The 18,593-nt window shown below is 42.9% G+C and overlaps 1 protein-coding gene across 4 annotated transcripts in view; it reads right to left on the reverse strand.

Annotated features, from left to right (window-relative positions):
- Positions 1-8,470: 8,470 nt before the first annotated feature.
- LOC142288327 (uncharacterized) overlaps positions 8,471-18,593 on the reverse strand; it is a 936,281-nt gene continuing 926,158 nt past the window's right edge. For all 4 annotated transcript variants that reach the window (XM_075333504.1, XM_075333506.1, XM_075333503.1 and 1 more), the window contains one exon: positions 8,471-11,183. In XM_075333504.1, the coding sequence (XP_075189619.1) occupies positions 11,016-11,183 (168 nt within the window). In that variant the 3' untranslated portion in view covers positions 8,471-11,015. The remainder of the gene's footprint in view (positions 11,184-18,593) is intronic.

The following is an 18,593-nucleotide window of genomic DNA, read 5'->3' on the forward strand; positions in this document are numbered from 1 at the left end:
GAGGTTGGTGAGAATGGGGTTGGCAGTCCATGGGAGCACCGGAGAGCAGGGTGGTGCCAGTTACTCACAGAGTCACCAGGTGCGGGTTCCAGTCACTTTATTTACTGGCTAGGTGGTATCGCACCCGGGGTGCTGGTCCTCGCCATAAGAGACTCCGGTCGCTTCCTGGGCAGGTCAGAGGCTGGATCCGATTTGGCAATCTGTGTCCTTTCTACTCCATACAAAACTCTGTACTCTCCCCCGGTCCTGACCCGTACAGGCCGGCAGCCTGGGCCTCTCATGGGTCGGACCTCTGTCCCATCTCCCCAGGCTCCCTCTCTGCTTCCGCGCCGCGGCCACCCAAAATGGGGCTCTGTACCTCTCCTATGCTCAGTACGTGCTCTGGCGACTGCTCCCCTTTTAGTCCACGATTACAAGTGCCGGGTCCTGTCTCTCTAGGTGTTACTGGCCCCAGCTTGGTTTTGCTGTCTGTTCGGTGTTACATCCAGACAGCTCTGTTCTGCCTCCCTGAAGGCCTGACATCCTCCCTTCAGGGAGCTACACACCATGCGTCTGCTTTGTCTCGTGTCCAAGCTTGTTCTGCCTGGCTAAAAGTGTCTCTACTCCTAACTGCCCATGCCCCACCTTTGCAATTTGTTATGGCGACCTAGGTCTACTAGGAACTGGCTGAGTCCCTTCCTTGCTGTGTTTGTAGAAACATTGTTAACCCTTTCCTAGTGACTGCTTCTCCCTGCTGTATGGTGGTGTGAGGTGTGTGTAAACTTACCAGATTAACATCTTGACCTGCTCGGGAAGGATATGATGATATACCCTGTAGCGACCAGTCTCAGGGGTGCTACAACTCTGTGAGGCCATCATACTTTATGGGGAACTGTGAGGGGCCATAATACTGTATGACAAGCTAAAACTACCCATCCTTCTGTGTGGGTAGTTTTAAGGGGCTATAATACTGTATAGGGGTTGTAAGGGGACATCAATCTGTGTGGGAGGCTGTGAGAAGCTGTCATACTGTGTGAGGGCTCATCGTACTGTGTGGGGTGCTATTTGGGGCCATTATACTGTATGGAGTGCTACGAGGGGCCATCAAACTGTATCAGCAGCTGGGATTGGGACATTATATTGTGACAGAAGCTTTAAAAGGGTCTGTGAATGGCTATCACAAAGTGTGGAGGGATGTGAGGGGTCTTCATACTGAATGGTGAGCTGTTAGAGACTATATTACTGTGTGGGGGTTGTGAGGGGCTATGATATAATGTGCATGTTAAGAAAGGACATTATACTGTGTGGGAGGCTGCGAGAAGCCATCATACTCTGTGGTTGCTGTGAGAGCTCATCATACTCTGTAGGGGCGTGCTGTGAGGACCATCATACTTTGTGAGGGGCCATGACGGGCTATCATACTGTGTGGTGGGGCTCTGAGTGACTTTCATAATGTGTGAGGGGCTGTTAGGGGGGCTGCAAAAGGAAATCATAGTGTATGAGCTGCTGTGATTAGGACATCATACTGTGTGGGAGGCTGTGAAAGGCCATCATACTGAGTGGGGCAGTGCTGTCAGAGGTTATCATACTTTATTGGTGGCCAAGAAGAGCCATCATCCTGTGTGGGGTGCTTTTAGTACCCTTCATACTGAATGTGGCTGTGAGGGAACATAATACTGAAAGGTGGACTGACAGGGGCTATCATACAGTGTGTGGGGTTGTGAGGGGCTATTATACTGTGTGTGGACTGTGAGGGGATATCATACTGTTATAAGACTTGTTCCTCTGGTCATTAGACAATACAAAAAAGGATACAATCCCTGATCGGTAACTAATGGACAGCAGTCCTGCTCTACTCTAGTTATACAATTTGAGACAATAGGAGCTGTACATCTGAGTAACTACAAATAGGTAAGATGGATTTGGGGATAATGAAAAAACCACGGTGTTGGCTGCGCTGCTATTAAAGTTCATAAAGATGATGGTATTGTTCCAAAAAACTTTTTTTATTGCAAGATTATAAGCCACAACGCGTTTCGGGGTTAAATGTTCCCCCTTCCTCAGGTGGCTACCTGAGGAAGGGGGAACATTTAACCCCGAAACGCGTTGTGGCTTATAATCTTGCAATAAAAAAAGTTTTTTGGAACAATACCATCATCTTTATGAACTTTAATAGCAGCGCAGCCAACACCGTGGTTTTTTCATTATCCCCAAATCCATTCTCCTTCTCCTTCCTGGAGTGCACGGGGCTGCTGCAGCTATTCCAAGACTCTGCCTGAACCACATCAAGCCTCTGAAGGGCCGGTGAGTCACCGGCATCTTTTCTACGGGTCCGTCCACCACAAAGGAGGAGCTGCAGCTCAGCGCTGGTCTGACGGCTGTGCTCTCCATGTGGGATATCGATCGCGTGAGCGGCGGCCTGAGCTGGAAATACTGCGGCCTGGAAAGGACGAGATCCCCGCTGATGCCATAGCGGTACACCTTGGACCTCCCTTCGGCTGTCTCCCCAGTGTTGTACCTGACGTACAACAGGATCAGGTGAATGTGACCATCACACTGCACACGTAATAAGTTATCATTAGATTTTACACAGCAGCGCACCCTCTTTTTCTTTTATTTTACAAATAGGTAAGATCTATCCATATGTATATTACAATGATACAACTAGTGGAGCGTTTGACTGCTTAGAATACGTTTAAACATAGGATCAATAAGGAGCAGTGTGTCATTTTATGGTGCATCTTAACATATGATTTGCATTAGTTACATTTTTAATTTAACAATTAAAAGTGATTTTTTATTTTGGATTGGTTAAAATGGGAGTTTTTGGTCTTTGGCTACTGGATTTAAAATATTAGTTAATCCCAACAGATATTGAGCAATTTTGGTGTCATCCATGCGCTGCTTTTGTTTTGTATGGACTAATAGATTTGTAATGTTAATTTTGAACCATTAAGTGGATAAAAATGAGCATGAGCCACAAAACTCATGGACATGTGAACAGCTCCATGGATCATAATGGATAGGTGATCTATCCATGAGAACCGCAAATAAAATACGCATGTGATTAACAGGACATCTAAATGAGGTCTTAATATGTCTTCAGTAAGCTTACCTCTAGTGGTCACAATGAAAGATATAAAAACACAAAAAAACATATCTCTCTGTAACTTCCCATTCCTCTCCAACACAGTAATTCCATGATTACAGAATGTGATATAGAAAGGGTTATGGCGATATGGAGCTCATGTGATAGCTTTAGAACATAATTCTGAATAAATGTAAATATCCAAAACGTTAAAACAAACATAACGTGACTCATATTAACAATTATGCTATGTTATGCAGGGAGCCATTTCTCCAATTTTAACAATATCAACCAGCAATTTAATGTCTGGAACTGATTGGCAGATTTCAATTTGGTAGATGGTAAATTTGTCTTATGAGACAAGTGGCATCCGATGATTCAGACAGTTGCTCATCATATGCTCCTCTTGTATGATGCAGGTATGTGTGGAAGGCTTGTGCTGAAATCGGAATCAACCTGCCAAAACATTTGTTCCTAGATTTTAAAATTCCATATGGAAACATTACTGCCATCACAGTAAATGCACTTATTTATTTTTTTAGTTTTGTCTAAGGCCCCGTTGACATGTTCAGTATATGGCCAGTATTTTCCATCCGTATTGTAAGCCAAAACCTGGAGTAGAACAATCAGAGGAAAAGTATAATAGAAATGTGACGCCCTGGCTTATCAGGTCGTCATAAGGGTGCCGTGTAATCTGCCCTTCTGCATGGTACCCGCTCCTCCTTGGTTACGGATCCTGTCAATTTGGTGTTGCTACCGACAGGTGTACCTAAATCCTGAGGAACACTCTGCACCACACCCACCAAACACCCATTGGACAGCCTGAGGGGAATAGGGCCACCCAGATGGAGGGATGGAAGAGGGAGGGCAGAGATGTCAGTTGTAGAGTAGAAGGTGAGCAGTGAGCAGTGGTGACAGGACAGGTCACTCTGTGAAGCTGGGCTCCTGTACCCGTCTCAGGTGCCAGACGTTGGCCTGGCCAGAAGGAGCTGGAACCCGGGTCGCAGGGGGTAGTGACAGGGGGTACGGTGCTGCTACAGAGAGCAGGCCGGCTGCCTTGTGCTACAACCAGGCAGGGACCATGGCACGACGGGGTACGCAGACCCTACGCTGGGAAGAAGCTTCACGCAGCCCAGTAATTAACCCGACGGGAACGGAACCTTCAAGAACCGTTCCCCACCCGCTCCAGAATTGGGGTACTAGCGCAACAAGGGGGATAGGACTTCCCACAAATGTCCAGAAAATCCCAAACATGAACCCTGAGAGCAAGCTCACCCTGCTAGCCACGCAGGTGAGCCGGACCCGAATCGCTTCATGTGAGAGGGATCCATACGTAGGACACACAGTGCCAAGGGACAAGGCTTCAGACCAACCTGCAACACCAAAAAGGCACGGACCCAGCGTGCTTGCCCAAAGGAAGCAGGATATTCAAGAGTTTGGTTTACCTGGTGTCAGTATCAGTGACTTTGGACTGTGTGAGTACCCGATATCCCTTTTCACCCAACGGCTTCCCCACTCTATCTATCACCGGATCCCGGGACACCACTCCCCCTGCCCACGGAGGGGTTAACATCTCGAGCTGCCCCGCACCATCGTCCCCGGGCTTCCCCCCCAAACGGCAGCGGTGGCCCCTTACGTTACCACGCACCATGGGTGGCGTCACGAACACTATCCCCTTCACCACCCAAACATTCCCCCCTTTTTATTCCTGGTAGCCGCGCGACCCCGCCTCGGATCCGGGTCCGAGCAGCCCGTCGGCTGTCGCGGGGGCAGCACAGAAAAATGTAACCACTTCTATATTTATCACCCACTCTTGGTTTTGGCTTACAAATACTGATGTAAAATACTGAATGTGTGAACATGGCCTAAGATAGAAATAGGAGAAACAGGAGTTCTTGTAAATATAAGAAAAGAAGAACTAGAACTGATAAAACTAAATTTCCTTGAAGAATAAACCAAGCACAGCTAATTCAGTCCCAAATTTAAAAATGGTGAGTGCCACAAGGGTTGTAATTTACGAATTACTTTCAGTGTTCACTGAAGTATAGACGTTTACAGAAATATTAAGAAAAAGAGGCTTTCTTAGAGCCAACAAAAGCCAACAATATCATTTTCATGATGGAGAAATATGGCATAATTATTTCGCCAGATGACTGGAAACAGAATTGCTATTTTACATGATGCAATTCCTGCAACACATGTATTGTACATCAGTCAATAGAGAGACTACAACACATAATAAATAGCAGACACCCCTCTACAGTAAAACTGCTGCTGATTGACTAATGTCTTTTTATGCCACAGTACTGCTTTTCATTCTTGTATATCCTAGAGATGCAGTTTTTTTAGTATATATTGGGGGTGTAGAAGGCTCTTAGGCCAAAATCACACTTGTGAGTGAGTCGGCAAGTCTCGCATCGGCATCGCCCGGCACAGCCGCACACTCTCCTGACTGGAGCTGGTCCGCTGTATGCATTTCTATGCAGCTGAGACGCTCCTGTCCGAAGAGTGTGCGGCGGTGCCGGGCGATGCCGATGCTAGACTTGCCGAGTCACTCACAAGTGTAACTCTGACCTTAGTCTGACTGTTGTTCTCCCATCAGCTACTGGGTGTGTTTAATTAGTGCCCAATCCTACTTGCCAATATATTTGTAGACTTTTAGTCCAGGAGAGGCATGAAATTAGGATAGGGTCTCATCAAAGATAGGTCATCTTGCTGGGGTTGATGTTCTCACATGAATTGGCTAATTTATGAGCCAAGTACATTCATTTTCTGCCTCCTTTTTTTTGCATTTTTGGCCCAAGAGATGGAAATTTGGTGATGAAATTTTTACACCATATTCATGCACTTAATCTACACCTCCTGGCAAAAAAAAAGAATCAAAACCGTATGAGGTATGATGCGGTAGTGATGCACTTTTTTGCCAGGAGGTATAGAATGGGTGTAGGAATATGGTGTAAGGTGTAAAAATTTCAGCACCAAATCTGTATCTCTGGGTAAAAAAACAGCAGTTTTCTGGCAGGAGATGCAGGGGAGTTCATAGAGTTTAATGAGGTCACCTGAGGTCCTCTAAAGTCAGGTTACCTGTAGTCACAGGTGGAGGACTACAGCTGTGACCACAACTAACCTGAGTGACGTCAATGCTGATTGCTGTGGCTCATTCATTCTCTTCCTGGAGCTCACAGCGGGCAGTTCATGATCACACGCTGTCAGCTCAGATGTAGCAGAGCTGGAATCATCGTGGGACGTCCTGTGAATTACGTTGGACCTGTTTTGGAGGTTAATAAAGTGGGTATTTTTTTGTATTTTATTTTAAATAATTTTTTCGGTGTTTGTTTATTTACTTTCACTTACCGATTAGTAATGGGGGGTCTCATAGACCCTCTCCATTACTACTCCAGGGCTTAGTGGCAGCTGTGGGCTGCCATGAACCTCTTATATAGCCCCTATTCCCTCCGCACCAGGTCAATCGGGGGGAAGAGCCGGGTAAAGCGCCAGGCTTGTTGCATTTAATGGATGCGACAATCCTGGGCGGCTGGAGGCTGCTATTTTTAGGCTGGGGGTGGCCTAATTAACATGGGCTTCCCCAGCTTGAGAATACCAGCACCCAGTTTTCGGGCTTAATCATGGCTGGATATTAAAATTGGGGGGACCGCACGCCAGTTTTTTTAATTATTTAAGTAATTAAAAAAATAAATAAATAAATAAAGCTGAATGTTGTTCCTCCTAATTTGATACACAGCCAAGATAAATCCACGGCTCAGGGCTATAGCCTGTGGCTGTATGCTTTATCTGTGCTGCGTATCATAATATGGGGGACCCTATGCCAATTGTATTATTTATTTTTATACCACGATACTGACCTGCAAATAGTGCCTGTGATTGGTGCAGTCAGCACTGTCACACAGACTGGGGGGCACATCTGACTGCAACCATTCACAGACGCCAGAATGGCCGGTGGGCGGGGAAAGCAGTGTATATGGATAAGCAATAATGAGTGGCCCAGGAAGTGAAGGAGAGGCCATATGAGTAGTGTATAGCTGTTCTGGATCCTTGCTAAATATGATGTGCTTGCTTCCATCCCCTATCCATAATCCCACCATTTTTAATCGCCGGATTCTGGTCCCCATAGACTTATATGGGAACCAGAATCCAGCCCAGAACCGGATTTTAAAAACCAGATCACCGGGATCCACAGGTCCTGGTTATCTGCGAGTTCGCTCATCACTAGTCATTACGACATGGGTTTAAGCCCATGCCACACAACCCTCAGCAACTTGTGATGAAATGAGCAGTAAGGATGCCCCTTCATCCTCACTTTACTGTCTGGCTATAAAACAATAGAGTAGAAATCTCAATGCAGTGCCCTTTCTTCTGACCCCAATGCTACGGGAATGGGGCTTTAGCCACCCTCGAGTCAGTGGATTAAAACCTCAGTTCTCTGTCGATTTTCTATGAGTAAATGTTTTAGGATCATGCAGAAAATCCTGTAAACCATCAAACACTGAGGACGTCTATATTTTATGTTTAAATAAATTGTCATTTTTCTGTTTCGTGTTCCTTTAAGCTGCCTCCTCTACACGGTGAGGCAACGCGTAGCTGTAAAGCTTTGGTGCCAATCATACTGCTTGATCTGAAGCGCCTCACATTTCAGACTGTACAGGATGAATTTTGGAAGGAGGCTTTTTACTGATGATATCAGATAAAACAATCTGTGCAATGCACAATGTAAAATCTTCACTTAGAAGCAGATATGCAAATGAACAGTCCTCCCAAAAATCTTTATTGCTGATGATGTGGTTTGCAGATGAATAACGGATCAAACAATATATTTGTCTTTCAGAGACCTTGAGAGGTAGCGCCTCTGTAGTTCGGCCGGGGATCACTTCGCATGCGTTATCTTTGAAGGTTGTATGTCAGCAGATTTGACCCCATATACTGGTAACATCCCAAAATAGGTGCTGGGGAAAGTAATTCCAACATCCTCATGTTTGTGATCATGAACCAGCCACACCAGAGAAAATGATCTTTTATTCTATCAGTCAGCTCAGGGCGTTCTTTCATCTCTGAATAGTCCTTTGTTAGAGACGGCAACTCCCTTCCGAAACTCTCCTCTTTATCAACAAAGAAAAAAAGAAGACGCTGAAGATGTCAATCAGAAGAGAAGGGGAGGATACGTCAGTGATCACACAGGACACTTCAGAGATAGAAGAACGCCCAGAGGACACTCACCGAATATATAGCATATGGAGGTGAATGAATAAAAGCTCATTCTCCAGTCTGATTGGTTTAGGAAGAATATGAGGTCTACATTTCTTTTCCCTGCCCCTATTTAGGTGTGTAAAATATTATTTACAGGGGTCAAATCGGACAGAATGAATAAGAACAACAATTATACAACACTCCTTTTTTATTAGTTTATTTCAACAAAATATGTTTTGAAAAAAAACCCAAAAAACATTGGACGTACACATAGAGAACATATAAGAGTAACTGGATCTAGAGTTATATGGTATACTATATGGGGCTGGAAGGACATGCTTGGTTTTTTTAAAGGTTGCAAAAGAAAAAAGGCGGAAGATACTTAAAGAGAACCTGTCCTAAAAGATTCGGTATAACTTGTTATTTATTCATTGAAATCCCTGATGCGGTGGGTGGTCTTACTCAGTGATTGACAGCTATCTCTGTATGCACAGTCAAACAAGGAAGACCTTGAGCCAGAAGTCAGACATTACATCACAAGTTCTCAAAACAAGTCTATGACAACCATAACAAGGCTCTCATAGACTTGTATTGAGTTGTGACCTCCATGAAACACTGGAGAGATCCCGCAGGTCGCAAACTGACTGAGGCTGATGGAAGTGGTGCGAATAACAGATGAAGATGCCGGAGTGTGAGTATAAGTCTGGGGGCAGGGGACTTAGATTTAAGCCACCCCTCTTTGGAGGGATGCGTTATCTAAATAATTTTGCTCTATACCATCCTGCCTGCAGATCAGATAACATTTTCAACATGACGAATTCCCTTTAACAGTGGCTACAAGAAACTGGACTTGTCATGTATGAAGAAAAAGTGGACTTGTTGAATAATTGGAATTCGTTGTCACTGCGGTATATTCATAAGTGGCAGTAGTGTGTCAGTGCAAATAAAAACATGTGGCAAAACCCACGTATTTTCCCACCAATTGTGGTTTTTTAGGTGAGACAAGTTCTTGACACTTTTTACAGTTTTACAACCATGCAGCTAATATGCAGAAGAACGTAGTTGTAGTGCACAGCACACTAAGAGCACATGTGAATACACCAGAACTAAACAATGCATGACACATTAGCATGTTGGTCAAAGAGAACCAATGAGTATCCATATAGTATTATAGTAAATAAATGGTCGTTTATGAATAGTAATTATTGCAACAAAAATGACATTTCTATCAAGCATTTGAAATCTTCTGGGCTAGTATTTCTACATGAACCAAATAACTGTTACAGGGAACCTGTCACCAGGTTTTTGCCATATAAAGTGAGGTCACCAGCAGTAAGCTCCTATATACAGCATTCTAGAATACTGTATATAAATCCGCAACCTACTCTGCAGAATGTAAAAAACGGCTTTCATTATACTCACCTATGGGGTGGTCTGGTCCAATGGGTGTTGCTGGTCTGTTCCGGTGCCTCCTCTATACTTGCTTTGTGTGGATGAAGCATCCTACGTCATCCACACAGTTTCCTCCATCATGCTCCTGCACAGGTGCACTTCTCTGTACCCTGCCAAAGGCAGAGCAAAGTACTGTAATGCACATGGGCAGGGAAAGGCCAAAGAGCACCCGTGCATGAAAAGTACAATACCTTACTCTGCCCTCAGCCGGGCAGAGGAAAGCATTGCAGTGCGCTTGTGTGGAGAAAGGCCAAAGAGTGCATGCGCATTACATCACTATGCTCGGCAGGGCAGAGAAAAGTGCGCCTGCGCAGGAGAGTGATGGATAACACCGTGTGAATGACGTAGGACACATCATCCACATGAATCAAGAAGAAAAGAAGAAAGGAGGTGCCGAATCAAGACCAGCGACGCCCATCGGACTGGACCGCCTCATAGGTGAGTATAATAACAGCTGTTATTCATGTTCTACATAGCAGGTTATAGACTTACAGTATATACAGCATTTTAGAATGCTGTATATAAGGGCATACAGGTGGTGCCTTCACTTTATATATGAAAAACCTATTGACAGGTTACCTTTAAATAACTATTCTGTGTGACTTATCTACAGTACTTGTTATTATATACTCATTTAAGGGACCTGCCCACTTCTAATGAGACAATGCATATAAATACACTTTAAGGTGCTCTCACACTGGCGTATAACCAGCATATAACTCAGACGAGTGCTATCCAATGTTTTATCGGAGAGCACTCGCTCCAATATGGGGGAATGTCTATCAGCGTGAAAAAAACTGCAGCATGCTGCGTCTGGCAGCGTATCTCATCTCACTCGCACCCATATAAGTCTATGCATTGGATGCTATATGCTAGTGTGAGCGCACCCTTGAAGTGACAAGTAAAATACTAAAATAGGAAAATCACTGCATGACACAAAGCATAATCGCCTGGCTTTGTCTTCTTAATGAGCCCCACAATGCTATTGTTTTGATACATACACATATATGCCTGCGCTGGGCAGGGTCCCCCTGCATTATCAGGTGGTAGTTATGAAACCGCTATATTCCTGTCTTGAGATTCGCAGTTGGTATGACCCCGCACGTCTTGTGGCTGTGCTGCAGTCAGGAGCTCCGATTCTACAGCATTAAATATTAACTATGTACTATTAATAATGAAGGATGACAGCTCCTTAATCAGGCAGTCCAAGGTTGTATTTTTCCTCCAGACAGTGCATCGTCATTGTACATTGGTGCAATCTTCTACCTCTCTATGTAGCGCAAACAACAAATCTTCAGGGTTCTTTAGCCCTTAATGTCATAGATGGCAAAGAAAATAATATTGTGGTATCATCCCCGGAATCAGAATCCTGGTTTTCATCTATCTGAGTCATGTACCGCACACTGGTCGGATGATACTCTGTGATCTTTGTGCTGTCACAGAGTCGAGATTGGAAAGCCACCTGCAAAAATCAGATATGTTACAAATCAGAGTTGTGCATTAGTATATGTGAGTGATACTGTGGTGGTAAGAGGATACATCGTCACACAGTGCAGATGGAAACACGACATTTTAATAGTATGATAATACATTTACGTAATAGGTATTACAGTGTTTTACTATTACCAGAGAAAATAATCTCTGCGCTCATCTATTTTCTGCACTAACACTTCCGTTTCACTGTAAACACTTATGTAGATGGCTCTCGCATGATTTTATCTGCAGGTAATTGTGAAACCTTTCTAGGTTGCATACCATAATGCATCATTTCTGCATAACAGTGATTGCCACTGTGTCATCATGTTAAATGGGTAAAATTGTAAAGTCCTTGTAAAGTAATACAATTTTGCCATTTTCAGTCAATTAAAGTGAATTTTGAGAGCACCATGATGTAGGGACTGAGACTGTGATTCCAGTGATGTGTCACTTACTGGGCTGTGTGTTGTTGTTTCAATAAAATCAGTGTTTTGTCAGCAGGTTAACAATAGTGGACTAATTTCATGCCATGTAGTGCTCCTGCTCTGTGTAACCCCTCCTCCATCACTAATTAGCTGCTTTCTGTCATTGTATAGTGTACACAGAATCAGTGGTGTGGGAAGGGTTATACACAGATCAGCATTCTGAGCTCTGCTAGATTTGCAGCAGAGAAAATTGTGATTGCATTAAAATTACTGCATCCATAACAGAAAATAACACCCAGCTGGAATCATGGTCTCAGCCTATGTCATACTGTTCTCAGATTAGATAGCAAAAATTTCCCTTTAAGAATCATCTCCATACTCAAGAACAGTGGAATTTTTATTTTTACAGTTTACTGCTTGTTGCCTAGTTTACTGGCCAGCTGCCATGCTACAAACATGGAGAGCGAGTTCAGACCAAAAACAGTCTGACACACAACGAAAAAAACACCAAAACCACATCACAAATATGGGGGAGGACACTGGAGGCAATAACAATGGCGGGCCCTGATGCTAGTGAGAGGGTTTATGGGACACCTCCTATCCTTACCTGTAGCTATACCTACTCTCCTAGCCAGTTCCTATACGGTCTCCGCAACTGTTGCCGAGCAGCACCCTAAGACACCCTATAGATGCCCTGACTAGAGAGAGGCAGGTGAGGTTCACTAAATCCATTGCTGCACTAATTCGACTAGAGGATAGGGGAGACAAACAGGGGAAAAACTGCAACACAAAAGGATAAAGATTGTCTTCTGGAATGTTCCACCTCAGCTCCTTCCACCAAGGGGGCCAGTATACAAATGGATTTCTATCTTCAGCAAGGATTGCTGGGTAACACCTCTATTTAAACCTGAAGAACATGATTACAAAGCTACTGCAGCTGAAGCACTTAGCTAGGGATTGCTGGAAAAGCTGCTAGCAGCAAGACTGACATTAACCGTTTCAGTACAAAAAGAAACAAAACTGCATTTAAATGTAGATAGCCAGATGGAGATGAGAGGCTCCAGTCCAAAAGCTGTCCCTAGTCTCCAAAAACAGAGAGACGACCATAACACCAACTCTGCAGTATATCTGTGGAGGCCAGTAAAGGTGTACACACTTGAAAGGTCTTTGCTATAAAGCTTGCAAGCAGTGTTATGAACCTGGCCGGATCGCTGGGTCAGACCAGATCTAGTGTCCCTGCACTCCTGTATTGCTGCAGAGGCAATGCTGCCTCTGCTATTACTGTTGGGAGCACAGTCCAGGCCAGCAGTGCATGCATACTCCTGGACTGAACTGTCAATCATTTGGAGAACACCGGTACCAAGCCGCAGGATGCCAGGAGAGTAGAGTGCTCCTGAGAATGGAACATGAAACAACCCTTTTAAAAGAAGGGGTACCATAATCAAGATGCTCCTCTCTTGATAAAAGTAGACAGTTTTTACAAAGAGCAGCTTTTCTTTTGGCAGATCTGTCCTGTCCTGCAAACAATTTCTTTAAATGGAGTCTGCATAAGGACACTGAACAATTTCTACCATGTCTTCACACAGGTAACAGCTGAATTCTTAAGGACCAGCATGGGTAGGTCTATAGACGATTTTTATCTATTCCTGTGCTTTAGGCATTACTACATTCTATGTACTTTACTACTGAATAGGATTTATTATACATCGGCACTTGAAAGTTTGTGAATCCTTCAGAACTTTCCATATTTCTACATAAATTTGACCTAAAACTACATCAGAGTCCTAAAAGTAGATAAAGAGAAACACATCAATCAAATGAGTCAAAATTATTAGACTCATTTTTTTAAATAAGGAAAATTATCCAATATCACATGTTTGTGAGAGTGTTTGTTAGTGAGAGAAAGTATGTGATCGATCCTTTTGGATTAGCTGTTACAGGAATGTCAAACTCAAGGACTGTGGGCCAAATGTGGTCAGCCACATCATTTTATGTGGCATGTAAGATGGGTTACGAGTAAAACCATGTGCTTTTCTCTGTTTTTCTTTAGTGTCTGGCAGAAAAAAAGCACCATCCATGATTTGTTAAATTTTCTGCCAGCACATGCGCTAAAAAGGCTGCCATGCGCAATACCATCAATAGACGCTAGAATGTATGGGCTCTTGGTATATGTGACATCATTTCAGTCACTTGTTGTCAGGACACTTCTGCCATTCAAGACTCAGGAGAGATGTAACTCGCGCTCCCCATATTTAGCCTCATTCACTGCATCAATGAAAAGCTAAAGGGTGAAGAAGGGCAAAGCCTGGTGGGATTTTGATATTTAGTATAAAAGTCGTACACTGACTACTTTACATTGTATCACAGTGTCACTCAATGTAGAGATATGATAAAATATTTACAAAAATGTGAGGGGCTCTTAACTAGCCAGGCTGGTGTTAAATGGTGATGATGTCACCAACCTAGATTATCAAAAGCTGCTCCAGAGGTTTTGGAAGGTAAGAGATTTATAAGCCTCTCATACAGGTACCTGAGACTAGGGTCCTAACAGGAGTCTAGGCATGAATCGGAGCCCCACAAATCAATCCAACCAACTCTAGCTGCAACTCTAATTGCAAGCTTAAGGGGTACTTTGCACGCTACGACATCGCTAGCTGATTGTAGTGATGCCGAGCGCGATAGTCCCCGCCCCCGTTGGACATGCGATATCTTATGATAGCTGTCGTAGCGAACATTATCGCTACGGCAGCTTCACACGCACTTACCTGTCCTGCGACGTCGCTCTGGCCGGCAACCCGCCTCCTTCCTAAGGGGGCGGGTCGTGCGGCGTCACAGCGACGTCACACGGCAGGTGGCCAATAGAAGAGGAGGGGCGGAAATGAGCGGGACGTAAACATCCCGCCCACCTCCTTCCTTCCTCATTGCAGGCGGGACGCAGGTAAGGAGATGTTCCTCGCTCCTGCGGCTTCATACACAGCGATGTGTGTTGCCGCAGGAACGAGGAACAACATTGTATCTCCTATTAGTGCGACATTATGGAAATGACCGACACTACACAGATCACCGATTTTCGATGCTTTTGCAATCGTTTATCGGTGCTGCTAGGCTTTACACGTTGCGATGTCGTTACCGGCGCTGGATGTGCGTCACTTTCGATTTGACTCCGACGAGATCGCAGTAGCGATGTCGCAACGTGCAAAGTACCCCTTAGTCCCTAAATAGGATTAAAAAAATAAAGTCAAATTTTAGAAAAAAAAATGCAGAAGTTTAAATTGCCCCACATTTTCCATTAAAAAAAAGAAAAAATAAACATATTTGATTTTGTAATATCCAATGTATCAAAATATGAATTCTTTTACCCACACAATAAATGCTGGACTTCTCAAAAAAAAAATGCAAGGAAAGAGATTGAAACATTGTATAGATACCGAAATTGTATTAGTAGAAATGTAAGCACAACGTGCAAAAAAACAAGCACTCACACAGCTTTATTTACAAATCTCAGAAATTGCCAACACAAAACAATTTGTGTTACAAGTTCTCAATGTTTTTTCCGCACTAAAACATAAAAAATGTAGTACTGATGTACTTACAGTACAGACCAAAAGTTTGGACACACCTTCTAATTCAAAGAGTTTTCTTCATTTTAATGACTCTGAAAATTGTAGATTCACATTGAAGGCATGAAAACTATGAATTAACACATGTGGAATGAAATACTTAACAAAAAAGTGTGAAACAACTGAAAATATGTCTTATAGTCTATGTTCTTCAAAGTAGCCACCTTTTGCTTTGATTACTGCTTTGCACACTCTTGGCATTCTCTTGATGAGCTTCATGGTTCCGGAAATGGTTTTCACTTCACAGGTGTGCCCTGTCAGGTTTAATAAGTAACCTAAGTTGCCTTATAAATGGTGTTGGGACCATCAGTTGTGTTGTGCAGAAGTCTGGTGGATACACAGCTGATAGTCCTACTGAATAGACTGTTAGAATTTGTATTATGTCAAGAAAAAAGCAGCTAAGTAAAGAAAAACGAGTGGCCATCATTACTTTAAGAAATCAAGGTCAGTCAATCCAAAAAATTGGGAAAACTTTGAAAGTGTCCCCAAGTACAGTGGCAAAAAACATCAAACGCTACTAAGAAACCATCTCACATGAGGACGACTCCACGAAAGGAAGACCAAGAGTCACCTCTGCTGCAGAGGATACGTTTATCCGAGTCACTAGCCTCAAAAATCGCAGGTTAACAGCATCTCAGATTAGAGACCAGGTGAATGCTACACAGAATTCTAGTAGCAGACACATCTCTAGAACAACTGTTAAGAGGAGACTTTGTGCAGCAAGCCTTCATGGTAAAATAGCTGCTAGGAAACCACTGCTAAGGACAGGCATTATGGACATTAGACCAGTGGAAATCTGTGCTTTGGTCTGATGAGTCCAAATTTCAGATCTTTGGATCCAACCACTGTGTCTTTGTGCGATGCAGAAAAGGTGAACGGATGGACGCTACATGCCTGGTTCCCACCGTGAAGCATGGAGGAGGAGGTGTGATAGTGTGGGGGTGCTTTGCTGGTAACACTGTTGGGGATTTATTCAAAATTGAAGGCATACTGAACCAGCATGGCTACCACAGCATCTTGCAGTGGCATGCTATTCCATCCGGTTTGCGTTTAGTTGGACCATCATTTATTTTTCAACAGGACAATGACCCCAAACACACATCCAGGCTGTGTAAGGGCTATTTGACTAAGAGAGAGAGTGATTGGGTGCTTCGCCAGATGACCTGGCCTCCACAGTAACCAGACCTGAACCCAATCGAGATGGTTTGGGGTGACCTGGACAGCAGAGTGAAGGCAAAAGGGCCAACAAGTGCTAATCATCTCTGGGAATTCCTTCAAGACTGTTGGAAGACCATTTCCGGTGACTACCTCTTGAAGCTCATCAAGAGAATGCCAAGAGTGGGCAAAGCAGTAATCAAAGCAAAAGGTGGCTACTTTAAAGAACCTAGAATATAAGACATATTTTCAGTTGTTTCACACCTTTTTGTTAAGTATTTCATTCCACGCGTTAATTCATAGTTTTGATGCATTCAATGTGAATCTACAATTTTCAGAGTCATGAAAATAAAGAAAACTCTTTGAATGAGGTGTGTCCAAACTTTTGGTCTGTACTGTATACTGACTTGGGGACTCATACTGCAGGGTCAACTTGATTCAATAATGAATTCCGTAAAAACAAAACCCAAAAATGTCAGAATTTTACTATGCTGGAAACTTTATTTTCCCATTTGTCAGTAATTACATAGTAAAGTAAATAGCGTCATTGAAAACCCCAACTTCTCACACATAAAAATAGCCCTCATATGATTATGCTGATGGATGAATTAAAAAGTTATGGCTCTTATAAGAAGGGGAGTAATCAAAATTAAGTTTAAAAATGGAAAAAATATTAGTAATGGAGGAGGTAAAGTAAACTTTTCAAAATCAGAATTATTAAATAGAAATACAGTAAAAAAAAATTAGTAAACATAACAAAGACTTCTAGCTTTAAAAATAACTATTCTTTAATTATAAATATATATCCAAAAGACTGACCTACACATCCAACAGGTGTGAACAGGGGCTAGCTGAAAACACAGTATAACTACAAAACACATACAGCTGCACTCTAGAATGCTAACAATGAATAAGGGAACTCTTGCATTACTGCTATCGGAATATTTGAAAAAAAGAGATATTTAGCTTATGTATTAGCCAATGCATGTGAGCCCGGTAACCCAGTAGAATGCTAATAATAAATAAGGAAACTCTGGTATTGCATTTCTACTATAGGAATATTTTAAAAAAAGAGGCATTTAAGTTACGGTCCCGGTATATTAGAGATCGCCTTGTCCTTGGTTACCTTGCTCACATGCATTGGCCAATACATAAGCTAAATATCTCTTTTTTTCAAATATTCCTATAGCAGTAATACAATACCAGAGTTCCCTTATTCATTGTTAGCATTGTAGAGTTCAGCTGTACGTATTTTGTAGTTATTCTTGAATCATATACTTAAGGACCAAAATTGGTAATTCACACAATGCATTATATGAACAAAACTTTAAATAATTAATATTAACTTATGAAGCTCCCATCCAGTTTATTAGTCTGTTTAAAATAACATAAAAAAATTATTACCCTTGCAAAAGTTTTAGATCTACTACAAATGCTGCCAATAAACATACTACAATCATTTTTTTTTTATACAAAAGATACAGTGTTTGATTTCAACATTTATTTTGAAAAGCAAAAGGCACAACATTTCTCATCAAACACTAGTTAGATCCATAACTGTGGGAGAAATTGGGCTTCCAGATTTGGAAAGACATGGATATTTCAATATAGATATAAAGTGCTGGCCAAAAGTATTGGCATCCCTGCAATTCTGTCAGATAATACTCAGTTTCTTCTTGAAAATGATTGCAATCACAAATTGGTATTATTATCTTCATTTATTTTGCTTGCAATGAAAAAACACAAAAGAGAATGAAACAAAAATCAAATCATTGATCATCTCACACAAAACTCCAAAAATGGGCCAGACAAAAGTATTGGCACCCTGAGCCTAATGCGGGCATCACACGGTACGATCTATCATGCGATTGCACGAGCGATCATACCCGCCCCCGTCGTTTGTGCGTCACGGGCAAATCGCTGCCGTGTCGCACAAAGTCATTAAACCGCCGTCACACGTACTTATCTGCTGAGCGACCTCGCTGTGGGCGGCGAACATCCTCTTCCTGAAGGGGGAGGGACGTTCGGCATCACAGCGACGTCATACAGCCACACGTTAAACTTCTTGATGACACCTCGCACCGTAGACACAGGAACTTTCAGGTCTTTGGAGATGGACTTGTAGCCTTGAGATTGCTCATGCTTCCTCACAATATGGATTCTCAAGTCCTCAGACAGGTCTTTGTTCTTCTTTCT

Source organism: Anomaloglossus baeobatrachus, chromosome 2, assembly GCF_048569485.1.
Source record: "Anomaloglossus baeobatrachus isolate aAnoBae1 chromosome 2, aAnoBae1.hap1, whole genome shotgun sequence".
Classification (NCBI taxonomy): Eukaryota; Metazoa; Chordata; class Amphibia; order Anura; family Aromobatidae; genus Anomaloglossus; species Anomaloglossus baeobatrachus.